The sequence below is a fragment of the Pteropus alecto genome, unplaced genomic scaffold, assembly GCF_000325575.1.
Source record: "Pteropus alecto unplaced genomic scaffold, ASM32557v1 scaffold45, whole genome shotgun sequence".
NCBI classification, from domain to species: domain Eukaryota; kingdom Metazoa; phylum Chordata; class Mammalia; order Chiroptera; family Pteropodidae; genus Pteropus; species Pteropus alecto.
Genome location: NW_006442491.1, coordinates 19,261,803 through 19,281,965, shown reverse-complemented (window position 1 = coordinate 19,281,965; position 20,163 = coordinate 19,261,803). Strand labels below are relative to the sequence as shown.

The 20,163-nt window shown below is 48.2% G+C and overlaps 1 protein-coding gene and 1 pseudogene across 2 annotated transcripts; both read left to right on the top strand.

The window, feature by feature from the left end:
• The first annotated feature begins 2,347 nt into the window (after positions 1-2,347).
• PLAGL2 (PLAG1 like zinc finger 2) lies at positions 2,348-14,241 on the top strand. Of its 2 annotated transcripts, XM_025039890.1 has the most exons (3): positions 2,348-3,601; positions 5,296-5,669; positions 8,965-11,045. In XM_025039890.1, the coding sequence occupies exons 2-3, from the start codon at positions 5,410-5,412 to the stop codon at positions 10,193-10,195; spliced, it is 1,491 nt and encodes a 496-aa protein (XP_024895658.1). In that variant the 5' UTR covers positions 2,348-3,601; positions 5,296-5,409; the 3' UTR covers positions 10,196-11,045. The 2 variants fall into 2 exon arrangements, 1 of the variants encoding a protein (XP_024895658.1); XR_003043148.1 differs by lacking the exons at positions 2,348-3,601; positions 5,296-5,669 and adding an exon at positions 13,637-14,241 and having other exon boundaries at positions 8,926-11,138.
• Positions 14,242-16,322: 2,081 nt separating this feature from the next.
• On the top strand, positions 16,323-19,433 carry LOC112470965 (annotated as a pseudogene).
• The last annotated feature ends 730 nt before the right edge of the window (positions 19,434-20,163 follow it).

The following is a 20,163-nucleotide window of genomic DNA, read 5'->3' as shown; positions in this document are numbered from 1 at the left end:
CGCGGTCGCCCATACCCCCTACCGGGGGCCCCCCCTCTGCGTCAGCCCGCGCCCAGATAGGCCTCAGGGTGATGAAAACTCTCCCCGGACTCAATAGCTGGGTCTGGGGGACCCAAAGAAACCTCACTGGCCCCTGCCTTTCAAGACCTGGAGACACAGCCCGGAGGGTCCCCTAGCCCCGACCCCCCAGGTTCCCTGGAGACCCAGATAACGCGCTGCTGACCTTATCAGGGACCCGGGTCTGGGGGACGCAGATAAGCTGCACCTGCTCCCTCCCCTCAGACACGCCTACCCTGACCCACATAATTCCCTTTCCCGCTCTAAATAGTCCACTTTTTTACCTTCTGTTTCATTTTCCAGAACCATATAACCCCTTTTGAAGCTTCCCTCGAATACCTAGTTCTGGAGAACCCAAATAAGCCCTACGAACCCAAATAAGCCCTACCTACATTTCCCTCCGTAGTGAACATTCTCCCTAAGCGGTAGACATCCTTCATCCGGATACCCATTTTGAGACTCTTGAAATTAGGGGAATTCACTTGTGACTGTCAACTCCTGGAACCCTCCAGCCCTTATAATCCCTCAACCTCTTTTTGGGAGGAGGGGGTTCCTCAGTTAGCTTGCTCATGATTCTGTACCATATTTGCCCTTCCTTCCCTGAGACCGCCTTCAGACTTCTCCCTGGATTTCTGTCGCTTCTGGAAGCCGTCTCCTCCCATCTCTCCCACACCCAGGGGAATTTAACCTTTCCCCATCATACAGTGGAGTGGTTTAGAAGCTGCTGGAGGAACCAGGCTATTCCCTGCAAATCCAGTCCCGCGCTATGGGCCAGCTTGGTTGGGGAAAGGGATCTGTAAGGGACCTGTAAGGTGGAAGATAAGAGGACAATTGGTGTGGGGGAGTTGTTAGTGCTTTCACTTGCCAGTGTAGCTTGTCTCCTGGCTTGTGTGTTCTTCCACCTGTCAGCTTGGGGCTGTGATAGTCTGCCCTTGGGTTTCAAATCCCCACTCCCACCCCCACACACACCCAAGGTGAGGCCATTAGATTGGGGTAGGGGGGTGTCCTCTTCATGAAAATGGGGTTGTAGTGAGTTGCAGCCATTTGCTTAAGGCTTCTTCAGGAGTAGGAGGCAGCGGGAATCAGAGGAAATAGGGAATCAAAGAAACCCCAGAGAGGGCTCATCTATACTGATAGAAGTAGCAGCCTGAGAGTAAACCCAGCCCTTGTTAATCCAGTTTGATGTCTCTTGGAATGATGCAAGTCATTGAGACTCTCTAGCCGTCCTGTAATTTAATTCTCCCACCACTCTGGAGTGTGTGTGAGTGAGGGGAGCAGCTAGTCTCATTCTCCCCTTTCCTTCTCACTGTTTTCCAGCCAGTCAGTTTATCTTTTGGATTTGTTTCTGATGCCCAGGTCAGATCGTGGTTTTTTTTTCCCTTTAAGTTTATTTATAATTTCTCAGTTGCTATTTTGAGTTCTGCTTAAGGGAAGATTCTGTCCGCCCCAAGGAACGTTCCAGGGTGTTTCCTCCTCGGCAGGTGTTGAATTGAGTTCTTCAGATCCCCAAGTAGCTCTTGGGCAGGAGGGATAAAAGCTATTTTAGGGTAGTCACTGAAGTGGAGCTGTTAATCCTCTGTGGGTCTCTCTCGTTAAGAACACTTAGAGATTAACCCTTTCCTTGCTGCAGGGGGGGGGTGTTTCTCAACAGTTTTTTGGGAGGGTTGGGCGAATTCAAGTGTGGCAGCAGAAGGTGGGAACATGCAACTCAATACAATGGTGAAGATAATAGCTGCCTTTTGTTGTGTATTCACATCAAGCCGAGCCCTATGCTGAGCTCTTTGCATACCTAACTAAAATAATCCTTAAAACAAGCCTGTGAGGTAAGTATTTTTAGTTTACAGATGAGGAAACAGGCTAATAATGGAGAAAGAATGCAGTTTCTATAGAGATGATGTAACACCATAAAAACTATAGTTTCATCAGAGGGCAGCAGGCATCATGGCTCACAACAGAGGAAAGACAGACTAGGGAGCAATTTGTCTCTTTTCAGCTTCCACAGTGAAGGTTGGCCATACAGAGTTTTTTAGCAAGCATTTGTACTTGGGGGTACAGAGCATTAATAGAAGAGATTTCCTAAAGTGAGAGAACTCTGGCCCACGATATGGTGTTGGAGGAAGGTAAAGTGAAGGAAGGGGACGCTTAGAGGGGTTGTGCTGAAGGTTAATTGTGACGGTAAAGGGGAAGGCTGCATTTCTGGGGAGATGTTGGGAAGGGAAGGAAACCCACTCTGAGGTCTGAGAAGTAACATTAAAGGGTGGGGGAGGGGTGGGGCGCAGGGAGAAGTACTACTCAGGCTCCGAGTGGAAAAGAGGCAGACACGATTTAGACCTCAGAGACAGCACTGTGTGTATTCATACATTTTATATGTCAGATGCTTTCAAGAGTGTTTTTTCATTTAATCCTCCATGAGAATATTATAGGTAAGGAGAATAAATCTCTATTTTAGAAATTGAGGAAACTGAGGTTCAGAGAAACCAAATAGCCTGCTCATAGTTTCACAGCCAGAAAGAGGCAGGCAGCTCTTCTGATGGCAAGTTCTTTCCATGCTACCTCCCTCTTCAGATCAGGCTCCAGAAGGAATCTTAGGATGAAAATATACCAAATTATACCAGTAACTGGGGGGGATTGATTGTGTTTGTTTTATGGAAACAGGTTCTGACAGCTTCTCTATAGTTGTTAAGGTTAGCATGTGAGACCAGAAGAGCAGCTTTGAGAGAGAAGCAGAATTCTCTGACGGTTTTGCTAAGGAAGACGTCTGAAGGAATAGGTCTGATAATGTGAGAGAAGCCCAGGAATCTTTCTGGATGAGAGGAGTTTGCAGACAAAGGACAGAGGAAGAGAGTGGATTCCCAAAAGGGTCCCTAAGGTAACACTAGCAGCTTTGGTTATCTAGCAGCCTTTCAGTGACTTTAGGTAAGGATTTCCACTGTGCCTTTTTTAAAGCATAGGGGGAATAGGATCAGAGTGTTGGCTGTTTTCTTTTAAAGCCATAGCCGCATTAAATACAGATCAAGGCAAGCACATGGCTGCTGCCTTCCCTGTTTCTATCAGTACAACCTCGTGAGCTCTTCTTAGCCACCACCAGCCTATTTCCTAGAAGCCCATTACTCACTCTTTCAGTAGTAGCATTCTAAATTGCTGTGTCTTGTTTGTGCTTGTTCAGGAGAACAGATGAGGTGGACGTGTGGGAGTTAGGGGACGTACTATTCTCTTTCTGAGTTTGTGTGGAATTTCCAGGGCTAGGCTCCCCTCTCACATCAGCCAGAGTGATGCGACTTGCTTCTCTCTGGCTGCCATTCCCAACTTTCCAGAGGCTGAAGTGCATGATTTCAGATATCAAGGGGGAGCAGAATTTGACTTTGAAGGTAGGAGAAATTCAGTCCAAACTAGATGTGCAAATTAACGCTCGGTGTGTACCCAACTCCAAGATGCATAGTAATAGTTGATATTATAAACAGGTAATTCCACCTGTGAGAAGAAGGAGGAGACTTAAACAATGAAAGCCAGATGGCAGAAACCTTTGAGGTTTATAGTGAAGCAGGTAAATATGCCATGACTTCAAGGCTCAAGTGGGACTAGCTTTTAGTGCTACCTACGCCTCCCCCGCACGTGACTCATGCAAAATGCAGCCACCTTTGTGCAGATCTTTCTAGGCAAATCTCCACTCGTGATGGGGAAATGTTTATATCATGTTACATTGCAATGTTTCTTCAACAAGAGGAATGGTTCCTGAACAGGACATAGCTCATGTTAATGATGAGCAAAGCTCTCTGGGGCATGAACCCGCTGATCCCATCATCTCGTTCACGGCCAGCCTGTTGGATGAATGGTCACTGTAAGCAGCAGGTGCTAATGAGCTGAGCAAGCATTCTGTGGCCCACAGCTAGTTTGTGTGGTTGGAGCCCTCCCCAGATTCTCGTGGACAATCCCCAGATACCCCCTTTGCTCCCTTCACATGGAAAAGCCTCATGACCATATTTTGGCCTGACCTCTTCAAAGGGAATCCCCATCGTAGAGAGTTCTGTTGTAGTTGGTAATCTGTGATGAGCTTGTGAGTGTGAATATCGGTCCGTTGTCCCCCTTTTGAGAGACCATACTGTAACTCCCATCCTTTCCTCTCTGAGTTGATGTCAGGAAAGAAGTTGTGTCACCTTGCTTCAGCCCCCTAACCCCTTCTACTCAAGAGAAAGGATCAGACTTCATGATAATGGCTCCACATTTGTGAAGGATTGTAAAGCAAGTTTAAACCAGAATTTTCTGAGCATAAGTTAAGCCTATGAGAATCAACTTGAATTCAGTGACTAATTTACTCAACTAAAAGAAAGTTGAGGGTCCTTTTCTAGGTATATGGAGATGAAAGATGATTTTGAGCTCTCAGTTATCAGTTTGGTGGAGACTAAGTTCTAATGCAAGTACTTACCTGTTTGTAATGGAGAAATGCATGTGCACTATGAGGATCTGTAGAAGGGGCCAGCCTGCACCTGGAGTATTGGATAAGCTTTGCTAAAGAAGCATGGTCTGGGCCCAAGACCAAGAGACCCAGAGAGGTGGTAGAGGGTAGGATGGAACCTGTACTGGTTTAGGGGAAATGCTGACTGTGGCGTTGCCTCCTCAGCAGAACCTCTTGATGTTGATGCGCTGCTGAGAAATACATCTGGCACAGGGGCTGACTTTCGAGGGTGTAAATTTCCTAAGTAAAAGCTTTTCCTCCCTTCTCGTCTGTTGCCTTTTGGGCATTTTATTACTCCTTAACACCTCCATGAGGAGAATTGTGGAAAGTAGTGAGTGAAGGGGAGTTAGGGTAAAGAGGAGAAAGAGAAAGAGGAGGTGGAGGAGGAGGGGCTGCTCTCTCTGAGTTTAGAGGAAAGTATGTAAAAGAGAAGTCAGAAGAGAAAGTTTGGAGTTTAGGGTTTTTACTTCCTCAGATTATTTTGTTTCCTATTAGCCTAGGTGGTACTAGTAATAAAAGTTATCACAAAGCACTTATTAGGTGCCCAGCCTTCTGCTGAGTGCCTTATATTCATTATCTCATTTAATCCTCAAAACATGCTTATGATTCAGGAGATTATTAAGTCTTTTGTAAATGAGGAAACACTTCATGGAAATAAGTAATTGGCTGAAAGTCACATGGCTTCAAATTGGAAGGGCTGGGATTGGAATGGGGATCTGTCTGCCTCTACAGCCCATGTTTTCATGGTATTGGGCTCTCTAACACCTGGTATTCTGATGTTTCAGGTGAAGAGATTGTTTTCTGAAGGCTGCGTTGGAGACTGTGACAGAGCAGACAGCCCATGTGGAACCGATGGGGAGGCTTTCTGAATAACATGGCCCTTCGCCATTAGCCTTGCCATGACCACATTTTTCACCAGCGTCCCCCCCTGGATTCAAGATGCAAAGCAGGAGGAGGAAGTGGGCTGGAAACTAGTTCCCAGGCCTCGGGGCCGGGAGGTGGAGAGTCAAGTGAAGTGCCAATGCGAAATCTCGGGGACACCCTTCTCAAATGGAGAGAAGCTGAGGCCTCACAGCCTTCCCCATCCAGAGCAGAGACCATATAGCTGCCCTCAGCTACACTGTGGCAAGGCTTTTGCCTCCAAGTACAAGCTGTATAGGTAGGTGACATTCCCATGCCTCTTCCTGCCTTAGGTTCCCAGAGAACAGAGCCAGAGAGACTCCACTGAGTGTGGCAAAAGAGTAGAGGTTAATTTGTCCCCTAAGCGTGTTCTGAATGACAACCATTTGAGGTCTCTCACTAAAAAATAATAGTATTTTTTTATTCAAACACTAGAATGTGATGGGTATAATATCAGACAGCCATGAAAAATGAGATTGAACATTTTTTTCAATAGTATTTTCCCCACTCCTATCAGGTAATGGTGAGAATCTTAGCCAGAAATTAAGAATCCATCTTAGAACTTGAGAAGGAAAAGGAGACCCTGCAGTCCAATCTGTAAATTTTTTAAAGTGGAGGCTCAGAGTGGGGAAGTAACTTTACCCGAAGTCACATAGCTTCTTAGGTCCTACAGTGCCTCTTCTACTGAACCATCCTGCCACTCAAATGATTACTTCAGTGTCTGTAGAGTCCCTGGTGTCCTCTGGGTCAGTGGCTTTCCTGAAACTTGTAAGCCCAAGAACCTCTGCTAAAATAAAATGAAATGCGAAAGCCCTAGTATAAAGCAGATACAGCAGAGCAGCTTTGAAGGGAGAAAGGCCTGCTTGGAAGCAATTTTGAATTAATCCTTGCCTTTCCATCAGAGAAACATGAATATGCTCTTTACAAATGAGACAGACTGCCTGATGCATAATATTTCATCTATTCATCTGTCAAACTGGTTTATTGAGCTCCTGCATACCAGGCACAGGTAGATGGGAGTGCTCGCCCTCCTTGAGTTTATTATCTTAATAGTGTGGACAGGCAGCAAACAAGTAAATACATGAACAAGTTGACCACAGAAAGCCTCAGTTCCTTGTCTTAAAAACAGTTGATAGGAAGGAACTAAAATAGGTAACAGGGTCATATGTGACCAGGATTGGCCTCGTGACAGTTCTGTGGTCCTCAGGAATTCTTTGATTCCATGTGCTTCATGTGACTTGGATGGACTCCAGTTGGGGCTGTCTTCTTAGACTATCTTAGTGACAGTCTGGATGTCAGTGGGAGGCAGCAGGAAAGGTCCTAGTCCAGTAGGCAGGAGCCCCAGCTCTACCCATAGACACTGTGTGATTTTAGGTGAGTTACTAAACCTCTGGGCTTTAGTTTCCTTACCTGTAAAATGAGGGTAGTGGATTACTCAGCACCTCCCTCTCATACATTATCATGTCAGTTATGTCACAGGAGGTCAATGGTAACCCTCATAGGTGTGAGCACTCAAACATAGCATGGAGGTATTGGGGACGTTTGATGCCCTTCAGGTAGAAAAGATCACTGGGTGCTATACTAGAGACAGTGGTGGCATACTTAAGTGAACCCACTTCTCAAGGTCTGTGTTTAAATTCAGCCTGTGCCACTTACTGACAGTGGAGTAGGACTACCCTGCACTTCAGCCTCTTAGAGGACGAGGTTAATGACACAGCTCACACAGGGCCTGGTATGATGGGCCTTTGAAGTCTTGCTGAGTTTATTCTGAATGTATTTGGAGCTCCGGATTGTAATTTCTAGATTCTGAGCTGCTTTCTGGCTATCCCGATGAGAGCAAGTAAACTAAAGGACACTGAGGTGCCATACCGTGAAAACATTTTTTAAATGTTGCAGGTTTGCCTGGCAAACAGTTTAAATGGTACAGTGGGCATACAGTGAAAAATGAATTGTTCTCACACTTGAAGCCACTGTTCTCCCCAGAGGCAACTGGGAGGTCAGTTTCCTGTGTGTCCTTGCTGAAACATTCAAACACGTATTCTCTTTTTTCCAAGGGATTATATTATTTATACACACTATACAGAACTTCCTTTTTTGACTCAGCTCCCTATATCTTGGAAGATTGTTCTAGATCAGAAAGTTTAGATATATTTTGTTTTCCCTTTATTGTGTCATTTAAAATTTTGTAAATGTAATTTCTTGAAAAAGAAATGTGTTCACATAATTTAAAATTTAAAAGGTACCATAAGGTATACAATGAAAATCCTCCATCACACTGCATATTTCTTCTCCCCATAGGCAGCTAGTGTTGTCAGTTTCTTATATATCCTTTTAGAAACACTTTAAGCACATACAAGCAAACTGACATGTATTTCCCTCTTTTCATATGCATAGTCACATTCTGAATGCACTATTCTGTCTCACTGCTTTCTTCCACTTACTGTATCTTAAGAGCTTGTTCCCTGTGGGTACATAGAAAGTTGCCTTATTTTTTTAAAAAGTTGAGTCATTTTACAGACTTACCATAATTTATTTAACCATTACCCTATTGATGGGCATTTAGATTGTTCCTGGTTTTGCTACTATATACAGTGGTGCAAAGAATAGCAGTACTTATGTGATTCTGCAGGTGGATGAGGACATCTATAGAATATAGTTGGCGTGGTAATCTATTCCATTGCATGGCCTTACCATAATTTTTATGTCTAGCTCCCTTTTAATGGATACCTCAGTTGTCTGGCCAGCCCTTGTGATCTCCTCTCTTTCTCCTCTGCCCTCCATCCCTACCCCAGGCACATGGCCACCCATTCAGCCCAAAAACCCCACCAGTGCATGTACTGTGATAAGATGTTTCACCGCAAAGACCATCTCCGGAACCACCTGCAGACCCACGACCCCAACAAAGAGGCCCTCCACTGTTCCGAGTGTGGTAAGAATTACAATACAAAGCTGGGCTACCGGCGCCATCTGGCCATGCATGCTGCCAGCAGTGGTGACCTCAGCTGCAAGGTGTGCCTGCAGACCTTTGAGAGTACCCAGGCCCTGCTAGAGCACCTGAAGGCCCACTCACGCCGGGTAGCAGGAGGTGCCAAGGAGAAAAAGCACCCCTGTGACCACTGTGACCGGCGTTTCTATACTCGTAAAGATGTGCGGCGGCACCTGGTGGTGCACACGGGCCGGAAGGACTTCCTGTGCCAGTACTGTGCCCAGAGGTTTGGCCGTAAGGATCATCTGACACGGCATGTCAAGAAGAGCCACTCACAGGAGCTGCTCAAGATCAAGACAGAGCCAGTGGACATGTTAGGCCTACTCAGCTGCAGCTCCACAGTCAGTGTGAAGGAGGAGCTAAGCCCTGTGCTGTGCATGGCCTCTCGGGACATGATGGGGGCCAAGGCCTTCCCTAGCATGTTACCCATGGGTATGTATGGTGCCCACATCCCTACCATGCCCAGTGCGGGCGTCCCACACTCCTTGGTGCACAATACGCTGCCCCTCAGTTGTCTGGCCAGCCCTTGTGATCTCTCTTTCTCCTCTGCCCTCCATCCCTACCCCAGGCACATGGCCACCCATTCAGCCCAAAAACCCCACCAGTGCATGTACTGTGATAAGATGTTTCACCGCAAAGACCATCTCCGGAACCACCTGCAGACCCACGACCCCAACAAAGAGGCCCTCCACTGTTCCGAGTGTGGTAAGAATTACAATACAAAGCTGGGCTACCGGCGCCATCTGGCCATGCATGCTGCCAGCAGTGGTGACCTCAGCTGCAAGGTGTGCCTGCAGACCTTTGAGAGTACCCAGGCCCTGCTAGAGCACCTGAAGGCCCACTCACGCCGGGTAGCAGGAGGTGCCAAGGAGAAAAAGCACCCCTGTGACCACTGTGACCGGCGTTTCTATACTCGTAAAGATGTACGGCGGCACCTGGTGGTGCACACGGGCCGGAAGGACTTCCTGTGCCAGTACTGTGCCCAGAGGTTTGGCCGTAAGGATCATCTGACACGGCATGTCAAGAAGAGCCACTCACAGGAGCTGCTCAAGATCAAGACAGAGCCAGTGGACATGTTAGGCCTACTCAGCTGCAGCTCCACAGTCAGTGTGAAGGAGGAGCTAAGCCCTGTGCTGTGCATGGCCTCTCGGGACATGATGGGGGCCAAGGCCTTCCCTAGCATGTTACCCATGGGTATGTATGGTGCCCACATCCCTACCATGCCCAGTGCGGGCGTCCCACACTCCTTGGTGCACAATACGCTGCCCATGGGTATGAGCTACCCTCTGGAATCCTCACCTATCTCTTCTCCAGCTCAGCTTCCTCCAAAATACCAACTTGGATCTACCTCATACTTGCCCGACAAATTGCCCAAAGTGGAGGTGGATAGTTTTCTGGCGGAGCTTCCAGGAAGCCTGTCTCTCTCATCCGCTGAACCTCAGCCCGCCTCACCTCAGCCGGCGGCAGCTGCGGCCCTCCTGGATGAAGCACTGCTCACCAAGAGCCCCGCCAACCTCTCTGAGGCCCTCTGCGCTGCTAATGTGGACTTCTCCCACTTACTGGGCTTTCTTCCACTCAACCTGCCCTCGTGTAACCCGTCTGGGGCCACAGGAGGCTTGGTTATGGGCTACTCCCAGGCCGAGGCACAGCCCCTGCTCACCACATTGCAAGCTCAGCCTCAAGATTCCCCAGGAGCTGGGGGACCGCTGAACTTTGGGCCTCTGCACTCCTTGCCTCCTGTTTTCACCTCTGGCCTGAGCACCACCACCCTGCCTCGTTTCCACCAGGCATTCCAGTAGCCCCCAAGGAAAGCCTCAGCTCAGTCTTGGACTCTGTCAGGGAGCCTCAGTACGCATCCTATCTGCATCCTCCATGAAGGCAGCTGAGCTTTCAGAGCTGGGTTCAAACAGAAAAAAATCCAGTATGTTTATGGAGCACTTGGTTTGGGGGTTCAGGCTCCAGGATCAGTTCCAGGAGGAACCTTGAGTCCCAACCCATTGAAAAGCTTGCATACTATAGGACTTCAGGTATTTTTACTTTTTTTTTTTTTTTTTTCTTCTTTTTCAATCTGAATCGGGAGCCACACTTAGCCCTCTCCTTCTCTGAAGTGTCAGAACCTCCTTCTCTTTGGAGAAGGGGAAGACCTGTTGGAGACACAGAGGTTTCACTTTGGATGACCTTGAGAGAAATAGCCCAAGAAGCCCGCCTTCTGGTCCCAATTTGCAGACCACACAGCAGTTGGTCAGGCCCTGCTGCAGAGGGTCACTTGGCTCCATCACCTGCTCCAGCTAATGGGCAGGAAAGAGAGAGGGCCTCTGTTCTTCCCCACCACCCCCATCCCTCCTGTTCCAGCAGCTCCATTTTCAGTCAGTGTTGTCCAGCAACGGTACCGTTTACACAGTCGCTTCAGACACACCATTTCACCTCCCTTGCCGAGCTGTTAGCCTTAGGATGATTGCAGTGAACATTGTTTACACACCGTGAATTCATTCCCATCAGTCCATTCCAGTTGGCACCAGCTGGAACCATTTGGTACCTGGTGTTAACTGGAGCCCTGTTTACAAGGCGGAGTCAGGTGTCACTGACTTCTCTTCACTTGAGGTCACATTTTTCCCCTGTGGGGAAATAAACTGACTTTGGACTGCTTCATTCTCTGCCATCTTCCATGACTGTGTCTGTTCCTGCCTTCCTCAGCAGTGTCCGCAGGAGACAGGCAAGAAGATTGGAGCGGTTTTCTCACAGGTCTGCAATTCTGTTTTTCTCCAAGTATACATCATGATCCCCTCATCCTCCTTTTGAACTGGAAAGGGGAAGAAATGGAAGGCATGCCCACTTCCATCACCTCCCCATTTCCTAACCCCCACCCCGAACATCATGAGCTGTTATCATTAGTCTTAGAAGGAGGGTCTTGGGTTCTAGGCTGGTGTGAAGAGCAAAGGAGAGAGTGTGAACCCCTCATTTGTGTCTCTCCTACCTGTCCCTTTGCCAGGAAGTTGTAGAATTGTTGGAAGAAGAGTTTTCAGAAAGTTGGGACTGGGCAGATAGTTGAGTCCTAATCTATGGGTGCAGGTGCATCATTGCCTCTTACACCAACTTTTCTTATCCTCAGTGTCCTTTCTCTCTCCTCCACTTGCAGTTCCCTTGGACTCAGGGCCAATGTGCATAGGCTTCTCTGGCTCTCCATCATAGAACCTTCCTCAGTTTTGCTCCCAATACTTGGCAAGATTTCTTGTAACAAATAATTACTTCTGACCGTGGGGCTCTCTGCCACAGACAGCACAGCCCTTGCCCAGCCACACCCCATCCCTGCTTCATCTCACTTCTGCATGGGCACTCTTCCCACTCATGGAAGGGAGGCAGCTCAGGAACCACCAATGTGGTACCCTTTTGAGACACCTCTACTCTGATTCAGAAACACACTTCTACCTCTTCTAACTCCTACAGATGCAGCCAGCAGTTTCTGGGCACTTCTCAGCAGGTGCCTCATGCTGGCTTCTCCACTAGGGTTTCAGGACAAACTACCCAGGAACTGCCTCAGCCTCCTCCCAGTTCTCCCTCTTTTCCCCTTCCATCTAGAAATCACTTTCGTCTATCATCAGTAACAGCAGGTCCAAGACTCAGGCTTCTGCTTCAGCCCAGGCCGGTACTCTGAGGTGAAAGCCCTAATGTAGCTCCCTAGCCTTTGATTGGAAGCAATGTGGAGTGAATAAGCATGTTTTGATTCAAGCAGGGTAGCTTGGGATACCTTAAAAACCACATAAAAATGTATGGCAAGATTAGAATCTGATGAGGTGATTTGCTCTAAAAATTAGTTTCAGTGAGTCCCAGGGACTGATTAAGGTTTATATTTAAAAGGGTCCACCTTGATATGCAGCCACCACTTGCATGCTGTGCATGCTACTGGGACTCGTATTACAGGAAATGGTATTTGAGGATCCAAGCAGGACTCAGTGCTGCCTTCTCCTTGTCTCTGGTCTTCATCACTAGACCCAGCAACCCTTCACCCACTTCCTGCCACCTTCCCTTCACAGAGGCAAATAATGGGCCTCTGGCCACAATATAGTTTCAGGCTGTTAGAGTGAGTCTCCTCTCTGCCTGCTTTTTCTTCTTGTTCCTTGAATCCTCCCCCCCATTGATGCTGGTGAACTTAGAGGACAGGCAAAGCAATTGTTTAAAACCTTGTAACTGGGACCTTCTCCCTCCTTCCCTCCCCTTCCTGCCACCTTCCCTTCACAGAGGCAAATAATGGGCCTCTGGCCACAATATAGTTTCAGGCTGTTAGAGTGAGTCTCCTCCTCTCTGCCTGCTTTTTCTTGTTCCTTGAATCCTCTCCCCCATTAGTGATGCTGGGAAACTTAGAGGACAGGCAAAGCAATTGTTTAAAACCTTGTAACTGGGACCTTGTCCCTCCTTCCCTCCCCTTCCTTCCATCCTGCTGCTGCTTTCCTCTTCCTTCAATGCCCTTATCACCTTACAAGGAATTTCCCTATCACTGTGAACTTTGCTAGTGCAGAGAAACATCTACCTTCACCTTTTTTTGGACCATAGCTACCCAACTTTCTTAAACTTCACATAATTAAAAAAAAAAAAAAAAATCCTTATTGGCCTAGTTGTTCAAAGGAAAAGAATAGGTTTATCCTACACTCAGTACCAAACCCACTTCAGTACCCTTACTGAAGCCATGAGAGCCTGAGGGGGTCTGCCCAGGACAGGAGCCATGGCATGTGGCAGAGGCCAAACTGGGACCAGGAAAAAGGGGTGATGTCCCCTTTCTCCCTCACCTCCAACCTCTGTCAACAACAGAACTTCCCCACCCTGCACAGTAGCCAGTCAGGGTTGAGTGCAGTTCTGGGGGCCAGTGGATGACACGCCCAGTTGTGTTAGTGCAAAAGATCTGTGCATATCTTAAAGAGGTAAAAGGTAGGGAAGGGAACACCAGTTGAGTTGTTTTCCCCCCAACCTTTTACAAATGGCATTTTGTTAATGGAAATCCGGGAAGCAGGTGTGATTCCTTTTTTTGCTCGTAGATATTGTCCTAAGTTGAAATTCTCCCACTGCCCAAAACTTTCTCCTAGTAGCCCTTTAAACCCTCCCTTTTTGGTAGCTCTTTTCTCCACCCCTCCCCCTCCCTTCTTATCTAGGAGCCGTTTGTAAGCACGATTTTTTAAAACAGTTTATGTTGTACAGTATCAATATTTTGCTTTTTAACAAGGATATTTATGTAATAAACTTTGCCTTAGGCAGGTGTTGGCCAGAAAAGTCCGGATTCCTCTGGAACCCCACCCTGGCCTCTCCTGGAGCTCTGAACCTGCTGTGGAAGAAATTGGCTGTGACCTTCACCACTGGAGAGTAGGGTCTGTGGCGAGGGAAAGGGGTATCGGTTCTGACAGGAGGAGGACTCACCATGCTAATTTAGTGCCTCTGGAGTGGTTTGGAAAGAGTATCCCAGTCCAGTTTCTTCAGACGTGAGCTGACTTCCTCAGCCGAGTCTCCCCATGTGCACCTCTCCACCTCTGAGTGTTTGGCACTAGAACTCCTAAAACACCACTTCTCATACGCCTCCCTCCCAGTGGTCAAGGCTTTGGAGCCACTCTTTCGTAATGCCAGATTATTTAAAGAGAAAATACAAGACAAAACCTTCTAGCACTTTGTAAACACAGTGAATAACCTCTTGGAGTATTTTTGGCTTTATATAAAACAAGGTTATTATTGTAAAATATAAGTGCCATTAGAAAATGCACAGGGCGTATCTTTGTTAAAGTAGATTTTTTCAATGTTTTACAGAATTACATTTTCAAAAAGTTTTTATAATGAAGTTGTTTATTAAAAACTTCTGAATGATGTATTTGGAAGTTGTGAACCTGTCTGATTGGGAAAGGGTTGGAGAGAGCCTGGGGAAGAATTGGAATCTCCAGATGTCTTTACATCCGAGGGGATGGTGAGTATAGGATAGATAGTAACAACCTACACATTGGCACCTACAAACTGCACTTTGAAATGAAAGATTATATAATGGGATGCCTTTGAGGTAAGTGGCATTGTACCATCTCAGTCTTGGATGCAGAGATCAGAAAAATCAAATTGGCTTAATGAATTTTCATGTAACTGAAAATATCAGATGTAGAACAATCTTTAGGTTAGGATTGATCCAGCAGCTCAAACATGGTTGGTCTTAGCATTCCTCTTTCTCTCTGCCCTGTCTTGTGCAGCTGTGACATCATCTTCAGGCCCTACAGTGACTTGTCCGTTTGTGTAGGAATAGAATGCTGCCATGATTCCAGACCTGTCATTCTCACACAGTGCTGACCAGAAAGAAAGGGAACCATTTTAGGCTCTCAGGAGAGAGGAGTCCATTTATTCACAGAAGCCTCAGTAAGCATCCCTGGTCTCCTTGGCCTTCATGAGGTTCTGTGCCACCCACAAATCTCACTATAAGCCAGTGATGACAAGGCTGAAATGGGGGTTGGGGGGTGGGTGGGGAGTAGCTTTTCAAAGGAATTTTAGGGTACTGAAATTAGGAAGAGTAATGGACGCTGGTTATCCGAGAAAAATGTCATCCACTGCCCAAGGTATCCAGCTGGTAAGTGACTGTGCCCACCCATTGGGTTCAGACAAACTGTTGAGAGGCTGATGTGGCTTCAGCTGACATTGCTTGGCCGGTTTAACAAAGGTAGTCATCACAGTCCTGGGCCCAATCCCTTGTAGTGAGATCCTCCCATCCAGGGCTCAGACTGAGCATGCATTTCTGTGGTCTGGAGCAATGACTAGCCAAGCAGTACAAGCAGCTCTGGAGTCCAACCCGAGTCCACGAGTTCACGGTGCATTAACAAGTGTTAATGTGTGTACAAAAGCAGTGGGCTGGCCCTTCATCTCTTTGGCCATCCATTTACTTGACAGACATTCACTATCTATTCCAATGGGTCAGAACTCTGGCTAAGGCCCCAAGGGAATCAACTTTGCCTTCTAGGGCATACACACTCCAGGATGGGTCTGAGGGCTCAGAGCTATCTTACCCAGTGGGCCAGGGGAGGCTGAAGGCTTTCTGTAGGTGGCAAGGACTTCCAGGCAGAGCTGTGGGGCATTAAGTGCTAGTTTGGAAGCCAAGATCACAGGAGCACAGATGCATTTGTAGGATGAGGGTTGCAGGGGCTGTTCCACACAGGCTCTCATCCAAGTACAGACTCTGCACTTCAGTCTAGAGTTCGCATTTGTGAAATGTCTGGTACAGAACAAGGGGTAGCCCCTGGGCCTAGGACAGTGTCCACCTTTTCAGCCTATCAGTCCAGGAGGAAACCAGGCAGATGCTCCCTAGTCAGCGGCATTCGAGACCTTCCCTTGTCCCAGATCCTTCCACTCTGACCTTGTTTCTTTTCTCCACATGAATATTTTGAGCACCTCTGTGTGCCGGACAATGACCATCAAACTAGCTTCCAGTTTGCGTCTGGTCAGTCTTTGCAAGAGATACCTCTTGAGTCCTCTGCATATGCCTGAGTGATTTATCTTCTGCAAAGCTACAGGTGTCCTACAGCTGCCCCAAAGCAGCAGGCCAGTGTGGGCAACGGGCGACTCCCAACTGCCCATGGCAGACTCAGAGCCCCAGTAATCGCCTGGTTTTGTGGCTGTGATGGAAGGTTCTGTCTGTGACCGAGGGTTAGGCCTGATCCTTGATGCCCCCTCCAAGCTGCTCCTTGCTAGGTACAGCCCTGCACTTCACCGCCAGCACCCTACTAATCAGGCCAGTTCTGGGTCTCGTACGTGGTTGTATTCCCACCCAGCAGCCCCCTGACTCTTCGCCAGGCTTCCAGGCACCTTGCCCCTCTCCTGTCTCCGCAGCCCTGGGACCCTAGCGAATCACATCTGGAAGAAGGGGGTGTGAGGGGCAGAGTGCGCCCCGGAGGAGACACGCCTCCCTGCCTCTCTCCTGCGATGCCACCACCCCTGTCCCCACCCCCAGCCATCAGCTGCGGAGCTACCCTTCTTGTAGAACCCACTGTGTCGCCTGCGCACCCCGAGCCCCTCCAGGCCAGAAGCTTCCGCAGGTGATGGAGGATGAGGGTACAGGGGGCCTGGAAACCGCTGCGCGCCTGCCGCTGGACCTCCGCACAGGACTGAGGCGTGTGCCTGGCACCCACGGCTTGGGCTGGAGAAACTGCGAGACGCAGGCACCCCTAACCCCACAGCCAGTTTCGGGACCACTCAGCCTGCCAGTGAGAAGTGGCCTCTGCGGTGACTGATCGTAGCCTGGAAAACAGCCTGTCGGGGATGAGGCCCCAGAAACCTGTGGCACAGAGGGGTGGAGGCTCAGGCTGGAGCCTGCAGGAAGGCCGCAGAAGTGATGAATGAAGAGGGTGACATCTTCATGGTGGAGGTGTGGGGGGGATATGCAAAAGCAGCAGGTAAGGCAGATGGAGGTGACAGAGAAGCTGAATGGGGAAGAGAAGCTGGAAGTGGGAGTGGAGGCGCAGGAGGGCCGGGGGCTGCTAAACCTTGGTGGCCCAGTTGTGGACCCCCTGGAAGCCATCCAGTGGGAGCTGGAGGCCATGAGTGCCCAGGCAGACAGGGCTTACCTGTAGTTGGAGTGCAGGTTTGGACGTATGTGCTGGTTGCATTTAGCCCGTAGGAGCTTCATCATCCAGAATATTCCTGGCTCCTGGGTCACCGCCTTCCTGAACCACCCGCAGCTGTCTGCCATGATCATCAGCTCCCAAGATGAAGACACTGTCTTCTATCTGATGAATTTAGAGGTGAGGAAGCTCAGGCATGCCAGGGCAGGCTGTAAATTTAAGTATTCCTTTTGGAGTAACCCCTATTTCCAGAACAAGGTGATAGTGAAGGAATATGAATAATGCAGATCTTCAGGCCAGATGGTGTCAATCACAGTGTGCATCTGATGGCACCAGGGCCAGGAACCCCTTGCTCTGGTACACAGAAACCAGGACACTGTCCGCAGCTTCTTCAGCAGGTTCTCACAGCACAGCCTCCCAGAGGCTAATAGGGTTGCCCAGATTATTAAAGAGGACCTGTGGCCCAAACCCCTGCAGTACTACCTGCTGGGGGATAGGTCCCACATAGCCAGGTGAGTTCACAGAGGCCCCTCCTAGGCCCTCCAGGTTCCAGTCTGGCTAAGTCCTGCCCTAGGACCTAGCCCCTACATGAGATTCCCTCTATGGCATTCTGCTGTCTGCTCTCTCCTTTGTGTACTCTGGCCCCTCTGCTGCTCAGTGGACTCAGCTCCAAGACTGTGGCCTTCACGGCCAAGTTCTCCTATTTCCATATGGCCTTCATGCATCACAGGACTGTCACATGCCACAGTATCTACCCAAGCACCTAATGCCATGGACGTGTACTGCCATCATCTTCATGGCCCATCTTCGATCATGGCCTTCCCACCCATTTTTGGGATAGGCACCCATAAGTCACTGCTAGGATGACCAGTGCCTCTTCAAGGCCACAATACGCTGGGCCTCATATTTATGGTGGCCCCGCACATTGGCTGTGGCAAGCTGAGTCTCATCACCCACAATAAAGTGAGTGCATTGTGCTGGCTATCAGCCAGACTTGGACATTCCAGGGCTTCAGAGCTTCAGGATCACAGGCCACGCTATCCCAGGCTACTGGACTATTGTGCATCTGGCAGAATGGTCACAGCCAGCAGACAGCTGCTGGGCATGGGTGAGGAAAAGGACATGAAGCAGTGGGCAATGCATTCTTTGCGATCATACTGTTCTTCTTACTCATGTTGGTCCTACCTTGTAGCCTGCTATCCACTTGTGGTGGTATGTGCTGTACCCTACAAATGTCTGGCCATCACCTTTCTCATCAGTTTTGCCCAGGCTGCCATCAATCCTGTTGCCTACTCTCGTCTATAAAGACCTCAAGAATTGCCTGTGGACCCATGTGGGCTACCTGCAATGCACAAGAGAACCCCCAAATCCCCAGGAACTCTGCTGAACTGACATATCTGAGCATATACTCAAGGCAGGGGCAATGACGGTGTCCCTTCCAGAAGCCTAACTTTCTGAGCCCCAGTCATTGGACTCCCACAGAATCCAGCTTTCCCATCTCCACCTGTTTTTAGGCTGCCAGGTTGGGGTGCTGGGGAGGAAGTATTTCTGGTCGTGGAGCCTGCCTATACCTGCCAGAGCTCATATCTTTTTATTTTCTTTAAAGTGACATCTCGGAAACAAACTGAATAAGCAGGTTGTTTGTTTGTTTGTTTGTTTACAAATATCTGAGGAGACAGGATTTCTTGTTGAATTTGCCTCTTTATGTCCAGAGAGGGAGAGTTGGCCCATAGACCGCCATGTTCTCTTTGTCCCTCTGCTCTTATGCCCTGCCCCCTTCAGCCAGGCCCAGAATCTCCAAAGAGGGACAGTGCAGGGCTGCTGAACAGAGAGACCAGGAGGTCTGGGCCCCCAGGGGTAGGGATAGTCCATTGTTTTATGCTGTGTCCTTTTAGACTAACTTTAGCCCAACTCTACTTCTCCTTCCACCAGGTCCAAACTCCCTCGTGGGATCCTGTAGGTACAAGAACATACCAGTCCCCCCTAAATTCCTCTTCCCAGGCTTTTGGGGCTGTTTCCATCTCACTTTGGGGGGGACCATACCCAGGCCTTCTCATAGAAGGCCTTGTCTTTTACTTCCCAGGACCTAAGGAGGCCTTGACACAAAATAATGGAGGAGGGGGTTGCTCTCAGTTGGGCAATGCCAGAGACAGCTGGAAAGGCAGGGGTGCCTGAGCTTCGGGGGTGCAGGGAAGAGCGCCCCTTGATTCTTCCTAACTTTTATGATTCATCAGTACATTTTCTAAATTAGAAGAACTGATAACAGAACACTGCAACTAAAGGTTTTCTCCGACCAGGTATGACCTTGTATTTGTAGAAAGTTAATGCTGTTTTTAACGTCACTGCTTTTAAGTAAGACCCTATGCACCCCCTTCTCTATTTCTACCCACTAGGGAAATTGAGCTGTCCAGACCTCCTTGTTGCTTTTAGTTGAAAACATTTACAAAAATATCATTGTAATTTTTCGATGTCTTTTGGAAACTTATGTGGCTATTCATGATTGATTATCAAGTTGTTGTGGCCTGTTAATATAACTGTACTTAGTAATTTGAATATGGTGTTTTTGTAGGACTTAAGAATGAAAATTGTTACCATGTTCTCCAAAAAGAAATCTGAAACTCTGATGGTCTTGATGATTCTGTGTGCCAGTGGCCCTGTTGGAATCAACATCGCTGTAAATGACATCTCTGCTTCTAAACAGTAAAATATTCATGAGGAGGCTTTGTCCAATCCGAAAAGGATTGATGGTGCTTTTGTTTTCTATATCATGATGAAAAAAATAAAAACCTTTTAATCTGGTGAGAAAATAACTCAGATCATGTTATTCCCCCATCCACAACCCTCTACTGGCAGAAAAAAATCACAATTCCTTATCATGGCTGACAAAGCCCAGCGTTTCCTGGTTCCTGCTGGCATCTGCCATCAATCTCCTCTATACTCCCCCAACACTTGCCTCTCTGATGTTCCTTAAATATACTAAGCACACTCCAACCTCAGGTTTTTGCACTTGCTTTTATCTCTCTGAATTATCTTCCCGCAGATATTCTCATCTCTGACTCCCTCAGTTCTTTTAGGCCTCAAATGCTGGTTTAGAGGCCTCCCCTGCTCAGGTGGGCCCTGACAGCATGGTTCCTTCCCAAGGATTTTGGTTGGGCAGAGAAGAGTTGGGGCAATGAAGGGCGACCATATAATTTGTCATCCAG

Excerpts from the sequence above, each read along its gene's own strand:
- PLAGL2 (XM_025039890.1), top strand. The coding sequence starts at position 5,410 with ATGACCACATTTTTCACCAGCGTCCCCCCCTGGATTCAAGATGCAAAG. Across the intron at positions 5,670-8,964 it reads TCCAAGTACAAGCTGTATAG|GCACATGGCCACCCATTCAG; the intron begins GTAGGTGACATT and ends TCCCTACCCCAG.